The sequence below is a fragment of the Chlorocebus sabaeus genome, chromosome 5 (genome assembly GCF_047675955.1).
Source record: "Chlorocebus sabaeus isolate Y175 chromosome 5, mChlSab1.0.hap1, whole genome shotgun sequence".
In the NCBI taxonomy this organism is placed as follows: domain Eukaryota; kingdom Metazoa; phylum Chordata; class Mammalia; order Primates; family Cercopithecidae; genus Chlorocebus; species Chlorocebus sabaeus.
In genome coordinates, this window is record NC_132908.1 from 14834084 (window position 1) to 14853647 (window position 19564).

Here is a 19564-nt window from a genome sequence, read left to right on the forward strand (position 1 = left end):
GAGGCCCATGTTGCCCTGTGGATGAGGCTTGGAGAGGTTTCTGTGGCTTTCTTTGGCTGTGGACACCTTGGGCAGAATGATTTGTCTGAAGAATGTTGGGGGCTATAGGAATCTCAACCCTGTTGAGTGTAGGCAGGATTCAAGGTGCTCAGGGGGTGGAGGCACTCAGGACGTAATTAAAACAGTTGATCCCTTGTGCCTGCCTGTTCCCACCACATTACGTTACTTGCCTAAGAGTCAGCTCTTTCGAGAGAAGGTTCTGTTGCCTAAGCCTAGCTTGTCTCTCAATTGTGGTGGGAGGGTGGGTCAGAAAGCCTGGAGCCTCCCCAGGGAGTGTGGTGGGAGGAGGAGTTTCATAAAGAGACAGAGTCAGGCCGGGCGCCGTGGCTCACACCTGTAATCCCAGCACTTTGGGAGACCGAGGTGTGTGGATCACTTAAGGTGTCAGGAGTTCGAGACCAGCCTGGCCAACATCGTGAAACCCGGTCTCTATTTAAAACAAAAAAATTAGCCAGGTTTGGTGGTGGGTGGCTGTATTCCCACCCACTCGGGAGGCTGAGGCAGGAGAATTGCTTGAACCTGGGAGACAGGTTGCCATGAGCCAAGATTTCACCACTGCACTCCAGCCTGGGCAACAGAGTGAGACTTGGTCTCAAAATAAATAAATAAATAAAAAGATACAGGGTCTTGCTGTCTTGCCCAGGCTGGAGTGCAGTGTTAGAGTCATAGCTCACTGCAGGCTTTAACTGCTGGGCTCAAGCAGTCCTCCCAGTTTAGCCCCCCGAGTAACTTTGACTCCAGGTGGGTGTGTGCCACTGCACCTAGCTGCCTCAAAAGTCGTTCACCCAGTGTCTGTGTTGTCCTTCAGGAGAAGTTTGAAGTGCAGCACTCTGAAGGCTACCGGCAGATCTCAGCCTTGGAGGATGACCTCGCACAGACCAAAGCCATTAAAGACCAATTGCAGAAATACATCAGAGAGCTGGAGCAAGCTAACGATGACCTGGAAAGAGCCAAGCGGTATGCGGGGAGGGGGAAGGCAGGAGTGGGAGACTCTCCTCTCTGCTTTTTGTCCCCAGCAGCTGGGTCCTTGGCCCTGTGCTGAGTATAGGGAACTGAGCAGTGAGCAGAACAAAGCCAGTGTCCTTCTGACTTTTAGTGCCCTGGGGGAAATGGACAATAGTCGAAAAAGTGCAATTTCATTACAGCAGCAATGCTGGCAGCCCAGGATGCTGTGGGGATGTGTAATAGGATATATTAATTTGACTGTTGGCCTGGGAGCTTCAGGCGAGCCTTACCAGGGGAAATACCATTTAGGCTAAAACCAGAGGAATGAGTAGCCATGATCCTAGGAGGGGTGTGAGACAAGAACATTCTAGACAACACCAAACCTGTGCTAAGCCCCTAAGGTAGGGAAGAAGTGTGTTCAAAGAACACTTTTTTTTTTTTTTTTTTTTGAGATGGAGTCTCTGTCTGTCACCAGGCTGGAGTGCAGTGGTGTGATGTCGACTCACTGCAACCCTTGCCTCCTGGGTTCAAGCAATTCTCGTGCTTCAGGCTCCCAAGTAGCTGGAATTACAGGCACCTGCCACCATGCCTGCCTAATTTTTGTATCTTTAGTAGGGATGGGGTCTTGCCATGTTGGCCAGGCTGGTCTCAAACTCCTCACCTCAGGTGATTAGCTCGCCTCAGCCTCTAAAGTGCTGTGATTACAGGGGTGTGAGCCGTGGCGCCCAGTCCAGTGATTCCTAAACTGATGTTCTGTGATTTAGCAGAATAACGACTAACATTTATAGAAGAATTACTCTGAGCCAAGCAGTTTTTGGATAAAAACACTTGATTTTTAAAAATTTATATATAAATTATATACAGTGAAATACATGGATGTTTTTTATTTATTTTTAGAGATAGAGTCTTGCTCTGTTACCCAGGCTGGAGTGCAGTGGTGCCATCATAGTGCATTGGAGCCTCAAACTCCTGGGAGCAAGTGATCCTCCTGCCTCAGCCTCCCAAAGTGCTGGAATTGCTGGCATGAGCCACCGTACCCGGCCTCCTCAGAGTTTTTTCTACCGCATTCTTTTTCTCCTGTCCATCTGGGACACCAGCTATACACATAACCTTTTTGTATTGTCAGGCAGTTTCCTAAGGCTCTCTTCATTTTTTTTCCCTAATTTTTTTTTGTCTTTGTTCTTCAAATTGAATAATTTGTGTGTATCCAGTTTCAAGTTGATAGATGCCCTCATCTCTCTCCAATCTGCCATGAAAGTAGATGAAATGTTGAATTTTCAACATAGTATTTTTAGATGTAGGATTTGCATTCTTTTATAATTTCTGTTCTATTGAGGCTTCTTGACATCCTTGAGCATAGTTATAAGAGCTGCTTTAAGGGCTTTTTGTGCAGTTTTCACACATCTGGGTCACATTTTCTTTACACTCCAGCGTAGAGATTGTATTGTAGGCAGTGTGAATGGTATTTCCCACAGACTATTAGTTTTTTCTTTTTTCTTTTTTTTTTTTTTTTTTTAAAAAAGACAGTCTTGCTGTGTCGCCCCAGCTGGAGTGCAGTGGTACGATCTCTGCTCACTGCAACCTCCACCTCCCAGGTTCAAGTGATTCTCCTGCCTCAACTTCCAGAGTAGCTGGGATTACAGGTGTGCATTACCACCTGCTAACTTTTGTATTTTTAGTAGGGATGGAATTTCGCCATGTTGGCCAATCTGGTCTCAAATTCCTGACCTGAGGTGATCCGCCTGCCTTGGTATTCCAAAGTGCTGGGATTGCGGGCTTGAGCCACTGTACCCAGCTAGAGATGATGAATTCTTTTAAGTTCTTGATTTATTTGGTTTTCTTAGGTGGTTTACTTGGCTAAACTTACAGCCCAAATTCTATCTCCCCTTTGATGGGCAGTAACTGAAATCTCTGCTTTTTTTAGCCATAACTGGGCTGCTTTGTGTCTGCTCTGTGCACGTGTGGTTCGGGGGAGGCCAGAGATGTGGGAAGATACTATATTCAGAATGTGGGGTCCCCATGGTGCTAGATTTCTATCCCTGGAGCTTTAGGCAAAAATCTTATTAAGATGCGTACTTCACCGAGTGTTGTTCTGTTTTTCTAAGTGTTGTTTTCCAGTTCCTGCCAGTGCGCTCAGATCATTGTAAACATTTTACTCAGAATTTATATGAGGGTTGGTCTGATACAGGTTCCCTTGTCATTACCAGAAGTGGAAACTCCTTTCTTGTCAATCTGTAGGAGTTCTTTGCATATTTACTTTTTGAGATGGAGTCTCACTCTGTCTCCCAGGCTGGAGCTGGAGTGCAGTGGTATGATCTCAGGTCACTGCAACTTCTGCCTTCCTGGTTCAAGTGATTCTCCTGCCTCAGCCTCCCAAGTAGCTGGGATTACAGGCGCCTGCCACCACACCTGGCTAATTTTTGTATTTTTAGTAGAGATAGAGTTTCGCCACGCTGGACAGGCTGGTCTCAAACTCGTACCCTCAAGTGATCCACCTGCCTCAGCTTTCCAAAGTGCTGGAATTACAGGCATGAGCCACCGTGCCTGGCCCTTGGTATATTTTAACTACTAATCTTTTCTCCTGCATTGAAAATAATGTTTTCCTTTCTTCTCTTTTGAAAAAAAATTTTTATACATATATTTTTCATTTTTAGATCATCAGTTATGTCTTTTTTAAAATACCTTCTAGGTCTGCAGACTTCACTAGGGGAAGTCTCCTTGGTTCTTGTTAGTGCATGTGTTTTCTTCTTTTTTTTGCAATATTTTTTAATTAAATTTTTTTACCCTTATTCCTTAATCTGCAGTGAATTTTTGTATCTGGTATAAGATAAAGGTTCAATTTTATTTTCTTTAGGTGGGTAGCCCAGTTGTGCCAGCACTATTAAACATTGCCTTTTTCTTTTTTTTTTTTTTTTTTTGAAACTGGGCCTTGCTCCATTGCCCAGAGTCGAGTGCCATGGTGCAATTACAGCTCACTGGAGCCTTGACCCCCTGGGGCAAGTGATTCTCCCACCTCAGCCTCCTGAGTAGCTGGGACTATAGGCATGTGCCACCATACCTGGCTAATTTTTGTATTTTTTGTAGAGATAGGGTTTCTCCATGTTGCCCAGGCTGGTCTCAAAGTCCTGGGCTCAGTCTGCCTGCCTTGGCCTCCCAAAGTGCTGGGATCACAGGTGTGAGTGACCATGCCCAGCCAATCAGTCTTTTTCTATTGAATTGAACTGAGCTCTCATGTTAAACTCGCATATATTCTGGGATCTAATTCTGGATTCTCTATTTTCATCCAGTGTACAATTTGTGAAATACAATACCAGTACCGTAATGACTTGAGTACTCTGGCTTTACATACAATAGCATAAGATACTGTAGATTTCATATGTAAAGCCACATTCTGATTTCTGGCAAGCCACTGACATACCATCATTTCCACCCCTATATCATTAATCAAAGCAAGTCAAATGACCAAGCTAAGTCAAAGGGTGGGAAAGTACTTTCTGCCCACAGTGAGGCCATGGCAAGGGTGTGGACACAGGGAGGGGTGAAGAATCGGGGCCAATTACGCAGTCTACCCAAAGTGGTAGTACATTCACACGGTTCAAAAATAATATACAAAGAGGTAGGCATTTCTTTAATAATTCAAGCAAATGAAAAGACATTCTTCCTACCTCCCCTTTTTTTTCTTCCTTAGAAGAGCATTCTACACACACTGTTGTATATCTTGCTTTTTCATGTAACAATAGAGCTTGAAGATCGTTCCTTACTAGGACAGAACATTCTTTGTTGTTTTTTTTTTCAAATACCTGGTATTCTATTGTATGGTTGGTATTGAATAATACCATAATAATTTAGTCCCCTGTGGATGGATATGTTGTATTTCTGTTCTTTTGCAGTGATAAGCATTGCGGTAATGAACAGCCTTGCACGATGACTATCTGTAGGCTAAATTCCCAGAAGTGATATTGCTAGGTTAGAGGATATATGCATATGTCATTTTGATAGATGTTGCTCAGTTATTTATAGGATTGTACCAGTTTACATTCCCAATAGCTATGTGAGTCCCTGTTTTCCAAATAGCTTCACTAATAGAGTAGTTTTCAAACTTTGGACTTCTGCTAATTGAAAAGGTGAGAAATAAGTGTGTTTCTGAGTTCACTGTCATGTGCTTAAGAGCTGTCGGACTTCCTTCTTTAGGAACTCTGTTGATCTTGGCGCGCATATGTGTCTGCGTATATGTATGTGTATATATGTATGTGTATACATGTGTATGTGTATATATGTGTATATATGTGTATATATATGTATGGGGTGTGTGTGTGTGTATATATATATATTTTTATGAGACTGAGTCTTGCTCTGTCACCCAGGCTAGAGTGCAGTGGCATGATCACGGCTCACTGCAACCACTGCCTCCCAGGTTCAAGCAGTTCTCCTGCCTCACCCTCTTGAGTAGCTGGGATTACAGGTGTGTGCCACCATGCCCAGCTAATTTTTGTATTTTTAGTAGAGATGAGGTTTCACCATGTTGGTCAGGCTGGCCTCAAACTCCTGACCTCGTGATCTGCCCACCTTGGCCTCCCTAAGTACTGGGATTGCAGGCATGAGCCACTGTGCCTGGCCAGCCTGTGTTTTTTCTAGATGGAGTATTGCTCCGTTGCCCAGGCTGGAGTGCAGTGGCGTGATCTTAGCTCACTACAACCTCCACCTCCTGGGTTCAAGCAATTCTCCTGTGTCAACCTCCTGAGTAGCTGGGATTACTGGTGCATGCCACCATGCCTGGCTAATTTTTGTATTTTTAGTAGAGAAGGGGTTTCGCTATGTTGGAGAGGCTGATCCTGACTTCACATGATATGCCCGCCTCGTTCTCCCAAAGTGCTGGGATTACAGGCATGAGCCACCTTGCCCAGTTGATCTTGGTCTATTTTTACTGTTTTTGTTCTTGTTTTTTTGAGATCGAGTTTTGCTGTTGTTGCCCAGGCTGGAGTGCTGTGGCATGATTTCGGCTCTCCGCAACCTCCGCCTCCCAGGTTCAAGCGATTCTCCTGCCTTAGCCTCCCTAGTAGCTGGGATTACAGGCATGGGCCAGCATGCCCAGCTAATTTTGTATTTTTAGTAGAGACGAGGTTTTGCCATGTTGGTCAGGCTGATCTTGAACTCTTGACCTCAGATAATCTGCCCACCTTGGCCTCCCAAAATGCTGAGATTACAGGCATGAGCTACCATGCCTGGCACTTGGCATATTTTAAAATTGGGTTGTTCATTTTTTTTTCCGTGATTTTAGGAGATTTTTATATATTTGTGACATGAATTGACAATATTGGGAGTTTGTCATTTGTTTACAGCTTTGTCTGATGTATATTTTATTGTACAGAAGTTACTTGATTTCTTTTGAGTCAGTCTTGCCCTATGGCCCAGGCTGGAGTGCAGGTGCACGATCTCGGCTCACTGCAACCTCCGCCTCCCAGGTTCAAGTGATTCTCCTGCCTCAGCCTCCCGAGTAGCTGGGATTACAGGCGCCCACCACCATGCCTGGCTAATTTTTGTATTTTTAGCAGAGATGGGGTTTTACCTTGTTGGCCAGGCTGGCATTTTATTTCTTTGTAGTCAGATATCTTAGTCATAGTTAGAAGGGCCTTCTGCACTCCAAGGTTATATAAAGCAATTAGCCTGTGTTTTCTTGTAGTATTTTTGTGTTTTCTTCCTTCTATTTTTATTTTTGTTCTAAACATGCATTGTTTTTGTTAATACAATTTGGCCAAATGCTGGATAGTTTAGTGTTAAAAATCGGATGAGGTAGAAGCCCAGTTCACCATTATAGAATAGAGTTCTAGGGCACCAAAGTTTTATTTATTTATGTTTTGAGACAAGGTCTCTGTCGCCCCTGCTGGAGTGTAGTGGCACGATCACCTCAGCCTCCCCAGTAGCTAGGACTACAGGCATGTGCCACCATGCCTGGCTAATTTTTGTGTTCTTTGTAAAGACCGTATTTCTCTATGTTGCCCAGGCTGCAAAGCTTTATTTTAAAGACTTGAAAATATTACAATTTTGTACAACTCTAATAGTTATTTTTAGAAAGTTTGATAGTCTTCTCCAAGAACAAGAGTTTCTCAGCACCATCAGCTGTTTGATTGCTCTCATGGTCCTTCTTCTATAGGTCCCTAAAACTAAATGACTCACTTATAACTGAGGAGAGGCACTTTGTGTAAGAATAACCTTGAAAAGTATGCAGGACCTAATTGGAAGTAACTAAAAATTAAATAAATTTCCAAAGGTTACTTTGTTTCACATATGAGTACTAAGACGGCAGAAAGTTTTACAAAAATTAAAATAGATTTAATCTAGTTTTACTCTTCCATGGATTTTTCATTTTTTTTATTTTTGAGACAGAGTCTTGCTCTGTTGCCCAGGCTGGAGTGCAGTGGTGTGATCTCGGCTCACTGCAGCCTCTGCCTCCCAGGTTCAAGCAATTTTCCTGCCTCAGCCTTTGGAGTAGCTGGGACTACATGCATGCGCCATCATGCCTGGCTAATTTTTCTATTTTTATTAGAGATGGGGTCTCACCATGTTGGCCAGGCTGGTCTTGAACTCGTGACCTCAAGTGATCCACCCGCCTTGGCCTCCCAAATTGCTGGGATTACAGGCACTAATTATGCTTTTATATATTAGTTGACAGAATTTCAACATCTAAAGTACATAAAGCAATTTTCACTCCAGTTACAACTAGCATGCTGACCTTTATTTGAAAGTAAATACTCAGGCCAGGTGAGATAGCTCAAGCCTGTAATCTGTATTTTTAGTACTTTGGGAGACCAAGACTTGAGGATTGCTTGAGCCCAGGAGTTTGAGGCCATCCTGAGCAGCATAGACTCCCATCTCTAGAAAGAAATTCAGAAACTAGCCGGGTATGATAGCTTGTGCCTGTGGTTACAACTCCTTGGGAGGTTGAGGTAAGAAGGTGAAAGGATCACCAGGCATGGTGGCTCACGCCTGTAATCCCAGCACTTTGGGAGGCCGAGGCGGGCGGATCACCTGAAGTTAGGAGTTGGAGACCAGCCTGGCAAAGATGGTGAAACCCCCTCTCTACTAAAAATACAAAAATTAGCCAGGCATGGTGGCAGGCAGCTGTAATCCCAGCTACTCAAGAGGCTGAGGCAGGAGTATCGCTTGAACTCGAGAGGTGGAGGTTGCAGTGAGCTGAGATTGTTCAATTGTACTCCAGCCTGGGCAACAGAGACTTCATCTCAAAAAAAAAAAAAAAAAAAAAAAAAATGAGATGAAAGGATGACTTAAACCCAGGGTGTCGAGGCTACAGGGAAATTCAGAAATGCCACTGAAGGGCCAGGCGTGGTGGCTCACACCTATAATCCCAGCACTTTGGGAGGCAGAGGTGGGTGCATCACCTGAGGTCGGGAGTTTGAGACCAGCCTGGCCAACATGATGGAATGCTGTCTCTACTAAAACTACAAAAATTAACTGGATATGGTGGCACGTGCTTATAATCCCAGCTACTTGGGAGGCTGAGGCAGAAGAATCGTTTGAACCCGGGAGGCAGAGGTTGCACTCTGCCTAGGTGAGCACCATTGCACTCTAGCCTGGTTGACAAGAGCGAAACTCCATCTTTAAAAAAAAAAAAGCCACTGAAGCTGGTCCCTGGTTCCGTAGCATTCCAGAAGCAAAACAGATTTTGACCAAATAACGAGTGTGTTAAAATTTCTGATTCAGTCAAAATTTGTGTTAGGGTATGGTATGAGGTACGAATCTAATAATGTTTTCCTGGTAGGTACCCAGTGGTCCCTAAAACTAGAACTGAACCTGCCATCTTTTTACCAATGACCTGTGAGGCCACCTTTATTATAAATTAAACTTGTCTATTTCTGGACCTTTGGTTCCTTTGTTCTTATAACCAGTAGCATACAATTGTTCGTTGTTGAGGCTTTATAGTAGTGTGTTCTGAGTCTCTGGTAGAGTTAGTTCCCTGATCTCTTCTTTTACAGAGTTCTTCAGGTCATTCTTGTTTCATCGTCACAGGATCTCTCAAATCAGTCCAATTTATTCCCCCAGTAGAAACCTATTAAGATGGTGTTAAATTTGTCAGTTTAGCTTGTGGAGAACTAATTTCTGCGTGATACTGGGTCTTCCTCTATATATACTCAGCATGTCTGCATTTTTGCAAGCATTCTGTACCCTGCATATTATTATGTGAATCTTTTACCTTTTTTGTTTGACATGTCAACCTTAGGGTCGTTTTAACTGTTTCTGGTATTGTACTCCAAAGCATTATCCTTTTGTTATTGGTGGTAGTGTGTTTTTTTGTTTTCGTTTGTTTTTTGAGACAGGGTCTGGCATTGTTACCCAGGCTGGAGTGCAGTGGCATAATCATGGCTTACTGCACCCTAGAATTCCTAGGCTCAAGCAGTCCTCCTCCTTCAGCCTCCGAGTAGCTGGGACTACAGGCACACGCCATCATGCCCGACTAACCTTTTTTTTTTTTTTTTTTTTTGAGACGGAGTCTCGCTCTGTAGCCCAGGCTGGAGTGCAGTGGCTGGATCTCAGCTCACTGCAAGCTCCGCCTCCCGGGTTCACGCCATTCTCCTGCCTCAGCCTCCCGAGTAGCTGGGACTACAGGCGCCCGCCACCTCGCCCGGCTAGTTTTTTGTATTTTTAAATAGAGACGGGGTTTCACCGTGTTAGCCAGGATGGTCTCGATCTCCTGACTTCGTGATATGCCCGTCTCGGCCTCCCAAAGTGCTGGGATAACAGGCTTGAGCCACCGCACCTGGCCCAGACTAATCTTTTTACTTTTTGTAGAGACAGGGTCTCACTATATTACCCAGGCTGCTCTTGAACCCTGGGCTTCGAGGGGTCCTCCCACCTTGGCCTCCCAAAGTGCTGGGATTACAGGCACGAACCGCTGTGCCTGTCCCTTTGTTGTTTTTAAATGGTACTGTGGTAACTTGATCCTATCCACTACTTCTAAAGACCCTGTGAGGGTAGGTTCTCCTATGACTCCATCTACGCATAGAAGGATATATTGAAGAAATGAACTGATGCAGCTATTGATCAGTGCAGTTATGAATTTTGTGATTGAAGGAACTGAGGATGAAGGATATTGAGTTGCCCAGTGATACCCAGTGAGTTCTAGGTGGAGGAGGAGCTGGGTGTTAACTCCTGGGTTCCTCTCCAAACACGTGCTTCTAACCACCGTGGGATACAGTTAGCAGGATGTTAAAGGTCTGGGGACAGACACAGGGTCAATTTTTAAAATTGCTGATGTTTATAGATGTGCTTATTGTAAAACATCTGTTGTGTGCTTCCTGTATGATTTTTTTTTTCTTTTTGGAAACAGTCTTGCTCTGTTGCCCAAGCTGGAGTGCAGTGGCACGATCTCAGCTCACTGCAACATCCACCTCCTGGGTTCAAGCAATTTTCCTGCCTCACCCTCCCGAGCAGCTGGGACTACACGTGTGTGTCATCATGCCCGGCTAATTTTTGTATTTTTAGTAGAGATGAGGTTTCACCATGTTGGCCAGGGTGGTCTTGAACTCCTGACCTCGAGTGATCCACCCGCCTTGGCCTCCCTAAGTGCTGGGATTACAGGCGTGAGCCACCACGCCCAGCCTGTATGACTTTTTCTTACCACCCCTGCCCCACCACAACCCTTCAGGAAGGTACTATTACTACTCTTGCTTTGCATGAGAGAAAACTGAGGTACAGAGAACGTGGTTTTCCCAGAATCAAAGTAGATTGTTTTGTTACAGCACTTTGCAGTGCCTTTACCACAGTGTCTGTGCCCTTCACAAGAAGGGGTTGTGGGCAGGGCAGTTGGGCTGGTACTGTGCATTTTGAACTTCCACTGAGAGGTTAAATATGATCTCTTCTACCTGCTTAAATGCATCTTATGCCCGGCACAGTGCCTCATGCCTGTAATCTCAGTAACTGAGGCGGGAGGGAGGATCGCTTGAGCCTGAGAGTTTGAGATTGCAGTGAGCTGTGATTGTACCACTGCACTTCGACCTGAGAGACACAGCTGTGTCTTAAAAAAAAAAAAAAAAAAAATCGTGCTACTGTATGTGTTTTTTATGAGGCTCTTTTTCTTTCTTTCTTTCTTTTTTGAGATGGAGTCTCACTTTGTTGCCTAGGCTGGAGTGCAGTGGCGCAATCTCGGCTCACTACAACCTCCGCTTCATGGCAATTCTCCCACCTCAGCCTCCCAAGTAGGTGGGATCACACTACAACTGGCTAATTTTTGTATTTTTAGTAGAGACAGGGTTTTGCCATTTGCCCAAGCTTGCCAGGCTGGTCTTGGACTCCTGACCTCAGGTCAACCACCTGCCTTGGCCTCCCAAAGTGCTGGGATTACAGGCATGAGCCACCATGCCCAGTCATTATTAGGTTATTTTTAATGCCGGTTGGCATTGTGAGCTTGCAAGAGAAGATAGAGCATACTGCTCTTCTCAAACACATGCAGTCCTGATAGGGCTTTGGCTTGTTGCTGAGTGCGGTGTGGGCGGCACCTTATTTAATCCTCACGGCAGCCTTGTGTACCCCATGAGCTATGATGAGTCCTATTATGCAGGTGAAGAGCCCATGCCCCAGGAGGTTAAGGGACTCAGCCTGCTCTGTGGCATCTAGGAGGTTTGGTGCTGGGACTTGTGTCCAGGTGTGTCTGACCCTTCACACCACCTGGATCCCCAATGCTAGAGGGATGCCCGCGGTTTGTCCTCTTGGATAACTCTGCTTTTCTCTTCTCCAGCGCCACGATCATGTCTCTCGAAGACTTTGAGCAGCGCTTGAATCAGGCCATCGAAAGAAACGCCTTCTTGGAAAGTGAACTTGATGAAAAAGAGAATCTCCTGGAATCTGTTCAGAGACTGAAGGATGAAGCCAGAGGTCAGGAAGCCGTGGTGTCTTCACCAGCACGGTCCCCATTCCCTGCCTGAGCAACATCTATTCCCACGGCCCCTCCCAGCATTATCTTTACAGGGACCCTGCACCCTGCTCTGTGCCCAGGCTATCTAGTCAGAGGGTGTGGGGCTGCACTGGGCAGCCTCTTGCCTTGGGCCGTGGCCGGAGCTGAGAACAGTAAGACATGCAACCCTGTAAGGGCCCCTTATGGGTATTTAGAGAAATAGCTTTGGGGTTCACAGATGAAGTCCTTGTATTGGGGTTCTGCCTCTGGGCAGCAGAATTTCCAATTTCCAGAAAGGTGCTTCCTGGTCTGTAATTCACGCACACAGCAAACCATCCTGATGCTCAGTAGGAACAGAAGAGTGTTGTGGGGAGAACCTGGCACAGTGGCTCATACCTGTAATCCCAGTACTTTGGGAGGCCGAGGATCTCTTGAGCCCAGGAGTTCGAGACTAGCCTAGGCAGTATAATGGGACTCCATCTTTATGAAAAAAAAAAATTAAAGATTAGCTGGGTGTGGTGACATGTGCCTGTAGTCCCAGCTACTCAGGAAGCCAAGGTGGGATGATCCCTTGAGCCCAGGAGGTGGAGCCTGCCACGAGCTATGATGGCACCAGTGCACTTCAGCCTAGGTGACAGAATGAGACCCTGTCTCTTAAGAAGAAAAGATTTTGTGGGGAGAAATTTCTGGTGGAATTGCTAGCTAGCCTATTATTTCTGTGACTTGATGGCAACCGATATGTTTGGCTTAGAACTTTGAAACGTTGTCAGCATTTGCTGTTTAGTGGTTGGCACTTGCAGAGGTAGAATGTTCAGACTGTATGAACAGTGGTTCATACCTGTAATCCCAGCACTTTGGGAGGCTGAGTCAGGCGGATCACCTGAGCGCAAGAGTTCGAGACCAGTCTGGACAATAGAGAAACCCCATCTCTACTAAAAATAGAAAATGTGAGCAGGGTGTGGTGGCGGGCGCCTGTAATCCCAGCTGCTCAGGAGGCTGAGGCAGGAGAATTGCTTGAACCTGGGAGGTGGAGGTTGCAGTGAGCCAAGATGGCATCACTGCACTCCAGCCTAGGTGACGGAGTGAGACTCTGTCTCAATAAAGAAAAGACATTCATTAGTGGATTGTCCAAGTTGATTTTACCCTGGCTTTATTTTATTATTATTTTTTTTGAGATGGCGTCTTCCTCTGTTGTCCAGGCTGGAGTATGGTGGTGCTATCTCTGCTCACTGCAACCTCTGCCTCCCGGGTTCAAGCGATTCTCCTGCCTTAGCCTTCCGAGTAGCTGGGACTACAGGTGTACGCCACCATGCCTGGCTAATTTTTATATTTTTTAATAGAGACGGGGTTTCACCATGTTGGCCAGGCTGGTCTTGAATTCCTGACCTCAGGTGATCTGCCTGCTTCGGCCTCCCAAAGTGCTGGGATTACAGGGGTTAGTCACCGTTACCAGCCCAATAAATTGTTTATAATGTCAATTTGCTTTGTAATGTGTAACCAGTAGGTGGGGGATGAAAAGTAAAAATTCCTAAATTTAATAAAGTAGTTGTTCCTAGATGTCCATCAGTAATGAAGTGGTTAAATGAAGTACATAGATTTATTTTGTGAAATGTTAAAAAAAAATTGTTAAAGTGAACAATATTGTGGTAGAAAGATTGCCAAGGCTAGGCACAGTGGCTGATGCCTGTATTCTCAGTGCTTTGAGAGGTGGACGCAAGAGGATTGCTTGAGCCTAGGAGTTCAAGATGAGCCTGGACAGCATAGGGAGACCCCATCTCTACAAAAATGAAATGTAAAAATTAGCTAGGCCTGGTGGCATATGCCTGTAGTCCCAACTACTTAGGAGGCTGAAGTGGGAGGATGACTTGAGCCCAGGAGTTTAAGGTTACCTTGAGCTATGATTGTGCCACTGCACCCCAGCCTGGGTGACTGAGTCAGACCCTGTCTCTAAAACAAAAAACATTGCCAAGACATACCACTGAAGGTGGGAGAGTAAGTCATACACAGGACAAGATATTGTATGTTTCCAGTAATGCTTAATAAAAAATTTTCTTATTTTATGCTCAGTAGATATATATGTATGTTAGAAAATTTATGTTTGAAAATGGAGAGAACAGCCAGGCACAGTGGCTCACGCCTGTAATCCCAGCACTTTGTGAGGCCGAGGTGGGTGGATCACCTGAGGTCAGGAGTTCGAGACCAGCCTGGACTACATGGTGAAGCCCTGTCTCTGTTAAAAAAAAAAAAAAAAAAAAAAAGGCCAGGCATGGTGGTGCGTGCCTGTAATCCCAGCTACTTGGGAGACTGAGGCAGGAGAATCACTTGAACCCAGGAGGCAGAGGTTGCAGTGAGTCGAGATTGTGCCATTGCACTGCAGCCTGGGCAACAGAGTGAAACTCCATCTCAAAAATAATAATAATAATTCAGAGAACAATGGTTGAAAGCTCTCCCACATGTTACGGTGATTATGAGTGAGGAGCGTTTGGGGATAGTCTGGAAAGCATACTTTGTTTTTGAGACAGTCTTGCTCTGTCACAGAGGCTGGAGTGCAGTGGTGTGATCTCAGCTCACTGTAACCTCGGTCCCCCAGGCTCAAGCGATTGTCCTGCCTCAGCCTCCCAAGCAGCTGGAACAACAGGCGCACGCCACCGTGTATGGCTAATTTTTTGTATTTTTTAACAGGGACAGGGTTTCGCCATGTTGGCCTCAAACTCCTGACCTCAAGCGACCCTCCCACCTCGACCTCTCAGAGTGCTGGGATTACAGGCGTGAGCCGCTGCGTCCGGCTTTTTTTTTTTTTTTTTTGCCAGAGGTCTCACTCTGTCACCCAGGGTGGAGTGGCACAATCATGGCTCACTGCAGCCTTGACCTCTTGGATTAACGAGATTCTTGCACCTCAGCCTCCCAAAGTGCTGGGATTGCAGGCATGAGCCACTGCTCCTGGGCATACTTTCATTTAGTATTCTAAATACACTGCTGTGTTGGAATTGGTTTTTCAATAATAAAAGCATCAGTGTGTCACTGTCGTAGCTTTTTAAAAATCTGAAACTATTTTGTTAGTCAAGAGAAAAATCCTGTAGAGTTGCAAGTGTGCTAGGCAAGGTCCTGTGGGTTTCCCTTTATTTGGAGTTTCCACCTGGAGTGTTTTACCCTAATAGGTCTTTTTTCTGACCGGTATCTACTGTTGAACCTCTATACCTGCACCCCACCAACCCTAAGCAAGGGCTTAAATTCCCTTTTTGTTTTTTGAGACGGAGTCTTGCTCTTGTCACCCAGACTGGAGTGCACTGGAGCAATCTCAGCTCACTGCCACCCTGGCCTCCCAGATTCAAGTGATTCTCGTGCCTCTTCCTCCTGAGTAGCTGAGATTACAGGTGCCTGCCACCATGCCCGGCTGCTTTTTGTATTTTCTATAGAGATGGGGTTTCACCATGTTGGTCAGGCTGGGCTCAAACTCGACCTTGGGCGATCTGCCTGCCTTGGCCTCCCAAAGTGCTGGCATTATAAACATGAGCCACGGTGCCTGGCCGAGGACTTGAATTCCTGAATCCTTTTCCTGGCACAGATTTGCGGCAGGAACTGGCCGTGCAGCAGAAGCAGGAGAAACCCAGGACCCCCATGCCCAGCTCAGTGGAAGCTGAGAGGACAGACACAGCTGTGCAGGCCACGGGCTCTGTGCCGTCCACGCCCATCGCTCACCGAGGACCCACCTCGAGTTTAAACACACCCGGGAGCTTCAGACGTGGTAAGGAGAGTGGGAATTGGAGGATTTTCTCAGTTCACAAAGTGTTTCTGGGTAAGAATCTGGGGTGGGTCCTGGGTGTGTGATGATTTGCACCAGGCTCAGAGCCTGATTTACTCTCAGGCTTTGAGCAGAGTAGACCGGGATGTTCCTGGGGATGCACAATTGAGATCAGTGAGAGTGGGTGTGAGGGAGTAATGGGGTCTGTGATGCACTGGGAAATGGAAACCCTACCCAGAGCGGGTGGCTGCCACTCTGCACTAGAAGGAACGGCCCCTCATCTGCAGTTGTTTCCATTCTTCAAAGCCACAAATCCTCTTTTTTTGTTGTTGGTTTTTTTTGAGACAGGATCTCACTGTGTCACCCAGGCTGGAGTGCAGTGACGTGATTTTGGCTCACTGTGACCTCTGCATCATGGGCTCAAGTGATTCTCCCACCTCATCCTCCGGAGTAGCTGGGACTAAAGGCGCACACCACCACACCTGGCTAACTTTTGTATTTTAGGTGGAGACATGGCCTTGCCATGTCGCCCAGGCTGCTATCAAATTCCTGGACTCAAGTGATCTGCCCGCTTCTGCTGATCCCAAAAGTGCTAGGATTACAGGCATGAGCCACTGCGTCTGGCCCAAAATCCTCTTTTTGAATATAAAACCTCCCAAATTTGAAATGTCACTAACCAAATACAAAAAAGTAAAAAGCATTCCGTGGGTTTGGTAATGCATCCACTGAGAGCTAGACTCAGTGTAACCTGTGCTGCGTGGGCGGGAAAAAAATCTGAATTCTCACCCCAGACCCTCTGCCGACAGCTTCCAATCAGGACTTTTACAGCAGATATTAATAAGACAGTTATGGGGTGCTCAGTGTGTGCTGGCCACGCTGCAGCCTTCGCCGCAGGCCCAGGATGCAAGTGCTGTCCCCGTTTGATGTGAGGCCCTGAGTTAAGCAGAGTCATAAAGCAATGGAATGGCAGATGGTTTGGGATTCAGACCCAGGCAGGCAGGCTCCAGATCTTACCCTACCATCTACTGCCTCATCCCTTAGCTTGTCCCCTGGGCATGAAGAGACCAGTGAGACTTGTTGGGCCCTTTTGTTTTGTTGAGATGGAATTTCGCTCTGTCACCCAGGCTGGAGTGCAATGGTGCAATCTTGGCTTACTGCAACCTCTTTCTCCAGGGTTCAAGTGATTGTCCTGCCTCAGCCTCCCGAGTAAGCTTGGATTACAGGCACCCACCACCAAGCCTGGCTAATCTTGTATTTTTAGTAGAGAAGGGGTTTCACCATGTTGGCCAGGCTGGTCTCAAACTCCTGACCTCAGGTAATCTGCCTGCCTCAGCCTCTGAAAGTGGTGGTAGTACAGGTGTGAGCTATTGTGCCTGGCCCCAGTCTAGAGCCATTTTGCATACTTTATTTTTTTTATTTTTTATTTTTTATTTTTTAGAGACACAGTCTTGGTCTGTGGCCCAGGCTGAAATGCAGTGGTGCAATCTTAGCTCACTGCAGCCTCCAACTCCTGGGCTCCAGTGATCCTCCTGCCTCAGTCTCCTGAGTAGCTGGGACTAGAGGCATGCAACTCCATGCCTCGGCCTCCGAAAGTACTGGGATTACAGGTGTGAGCTACCATGCCTGGCCGAGAGATTCTGCATTTCTAAGAGTTCTAAGGTGCTGCTGGTGCATGGACCCCACTTGGAGAAGAGAAGCTTGCAGAGCTGAACCCTTGTAAAGCTGGATCATCTTGTCTATATAGATCTTACATCTATCACAGATGCCGTTATGTTAATTAACTATATGGATTTCCTACAATTTCAAAAGGGTTTGTTTTGGGTTTGTTTAAAAAGTCTAATGTGGCTGGGCACGGTGGCTCATGCCTGTAAATACCAACCCTTTGAAAGGCCAAGGTGGGAGTATCTCTTGAGACCAGGAGTTCATGATCAGCCTGAGCAACATAGTGACACCCTATCTCTCTCAAAAAAAATTTTTTTTAAAGGCCAGGCATGGTGGCTCATGCCGGTAATCCCAGCACTTTTGGAGGCCAAGGCGGGCGGATCATTTGAGGTCAGGAGTTCGAGACCAGCCTAGACAACGTGGTGAAACTCTATTAAAAATATAAAAATGAGCCGGGTGTGGTGGCACATGGCTGTAATCCCAGCTATTCAAGAGGCCAAGGCAGGAGAATTGCTTGAACCTGGGAGGTGGAGGTTGCGGTGAGCCGAGATCACATCACTGCACTCCAGTCTGGATGACAGCAAGACAATGTCTTAGGAAAAAAAAAAAAAAAAACAGCTTTTAAAGACTAACATGTAAAAATAAATATTTGTTGCAGTCATCACAAGGACTTGAAGAATTGGTTGTCATATAGGCCTTGGGCGTGTGATGCAGTTAACTACGGAAAGAAATAGGGTAGCTTTTGGGATCAGAGGAAAGGCGTCAGCGCCCCTCCTGTCCTGTGGTTTGGGATCTAGTGATGTTCACGGACGTGACTATAGGTTGGTGAGTTATATGCTGTTCCCTTTGCACACCCAGGCCTGGACGACTGCACTGGGGGAACTCCCCTCACGCCTGCGGCCCGGATATCAGCCCTCAACATCGTGGGAGACCTACTGCGGAAAGTTGGGGTAAGACCACACTTTTCTGGTATTTGGTGCCTTCCTGCCTGTATTTCAGGATGTGTGAAGGGGGATTGATCTAATTCCTGCCCTCTCTTCTTTTTTTCTTTTTTTAAGAGACAGGGTCTTGCTCTGTAGCCCAGGCTGGAGTATAGTGGTATGATCACAATTCACCGCAACCTCGAACTCCTGGTCTCAAGCGATTCTCCTACCTTAGCTTCCTGAGGAACTTGGACCACAGGTGTGCGCCACCATGCCTGGCTGATGTTTTCATTTTTTGTAGTAATGGGAGTATTGCTGTGTTGCCCAGGCTGGTCTTAAATTCCTGGCCTCAAGGGATCCTCCCAGGTTGGCCTCCCAAAGTTGTGGGATTACAGGCATGAGGCAGTGCGTCCAACCCCTTTCATAGCAATGTGGTGAGTTTTAGATGTGGCTGCTCCTTTAGCATCCCTGGGAATCATTAGAACTTTCTGTGGGAGTTACTGCCAGACACTCAGAGCTCTGACTCTAAGCATTGCTCTGAACTCTGTGTATGTCTCTTTCCTTTTACCATTTTTCCTCTAGGCAATTTGGGAAATTAAGATGAGTTTTTTCCTTAATTTGAAAAACTGAGGAGTGTTTAGAAACTACCTTCTTTTTTGGCTGGGTGCAGTGGCTCATACCTACAACCCCAGTAGTTTGGGAGGGTCACTGAAGCTCAGGAGTTTGACACCAGCTTGGGCAGTATGGTGAAACCCCCTGCCCCGACTTGCCTCTACAAAAATGCAAAAATTAGCCAGGCCTGGTGGTGCATACTAGTGGTCCCAGCTACTAAGGAGGCCGAGAGGTGGCAGGATTGCTTGAGCCTGGGAGGTCGAGGCTGAGTGAGCTGAGATTGTACCACTGCTCTCCATCCTCGGTGACAGCACAACACTGTCTTAGAAAAGAAAAAAACTGCGGGTTTTTTTTTTTTTTTTTTTTTTTTTATGTTTCTTGGGGTTTAAGAGAATCTTGACACTTTGGGAGGCCGAGATGGGTAGATCACCTGAGGTCAGGAATTCAAGACCAGCCTGGCCAACATGGTGAAACCCCATCTCTACTAAAAATACAAAAATTAGCCAGGCGTGGTGGCGGGTGCCTATAATCCCAGCTACTTGGGAGGCTGAGGCAGGAAAATTGCTTGAATCTGGGAGAAAAAGGTTGCAGTGAGCTGAGATCGTGCCACTGGTTGACAGTGAGAGTTGATCTCAATCAATCAATCAATCTTGAAAGCCTAAGGTAAAGAACTTGGCCTTTCAGCTTTTATGTTAATTACAGGGAGGGATCCTT

The 19564-nt window shown here is 46.2% G+C and overlaps 1 protein-coding gene across 5 annotated transcripts in view; it reads left to right on the forward strand.

The window, feature by feature from the left end:
* NDE1 (nudE neurodevelopment protein 1) overlaps window positions 1–19564 on the forward strand; it is a 51136-nt gene that overhangs the window by 25212 nt on the left and 6360 nt on the right. For all 5 annotated transcript variants that reach the window (XM_073015193.1, XM_073015195.1, XM_073015196.1 and 2 more), the window contains 4 exons: window positions 869–1017; window positions 11756–11892; window positions 15477–15656; window positions 18174–18265. In XM_073015193.1, coding sequence (XP_072871294.1) covers window positions 869–1017; window positions 11756–11892; window positions 15477–15656; window positions 18174–18265 — 558 coding nt within the window. The remainder of the gene's footprint in view (window positions 1–868; window positions 1018–11755; window positions 11893–15476; window positions 15657–18173; window positions 18266–19564) is intronic.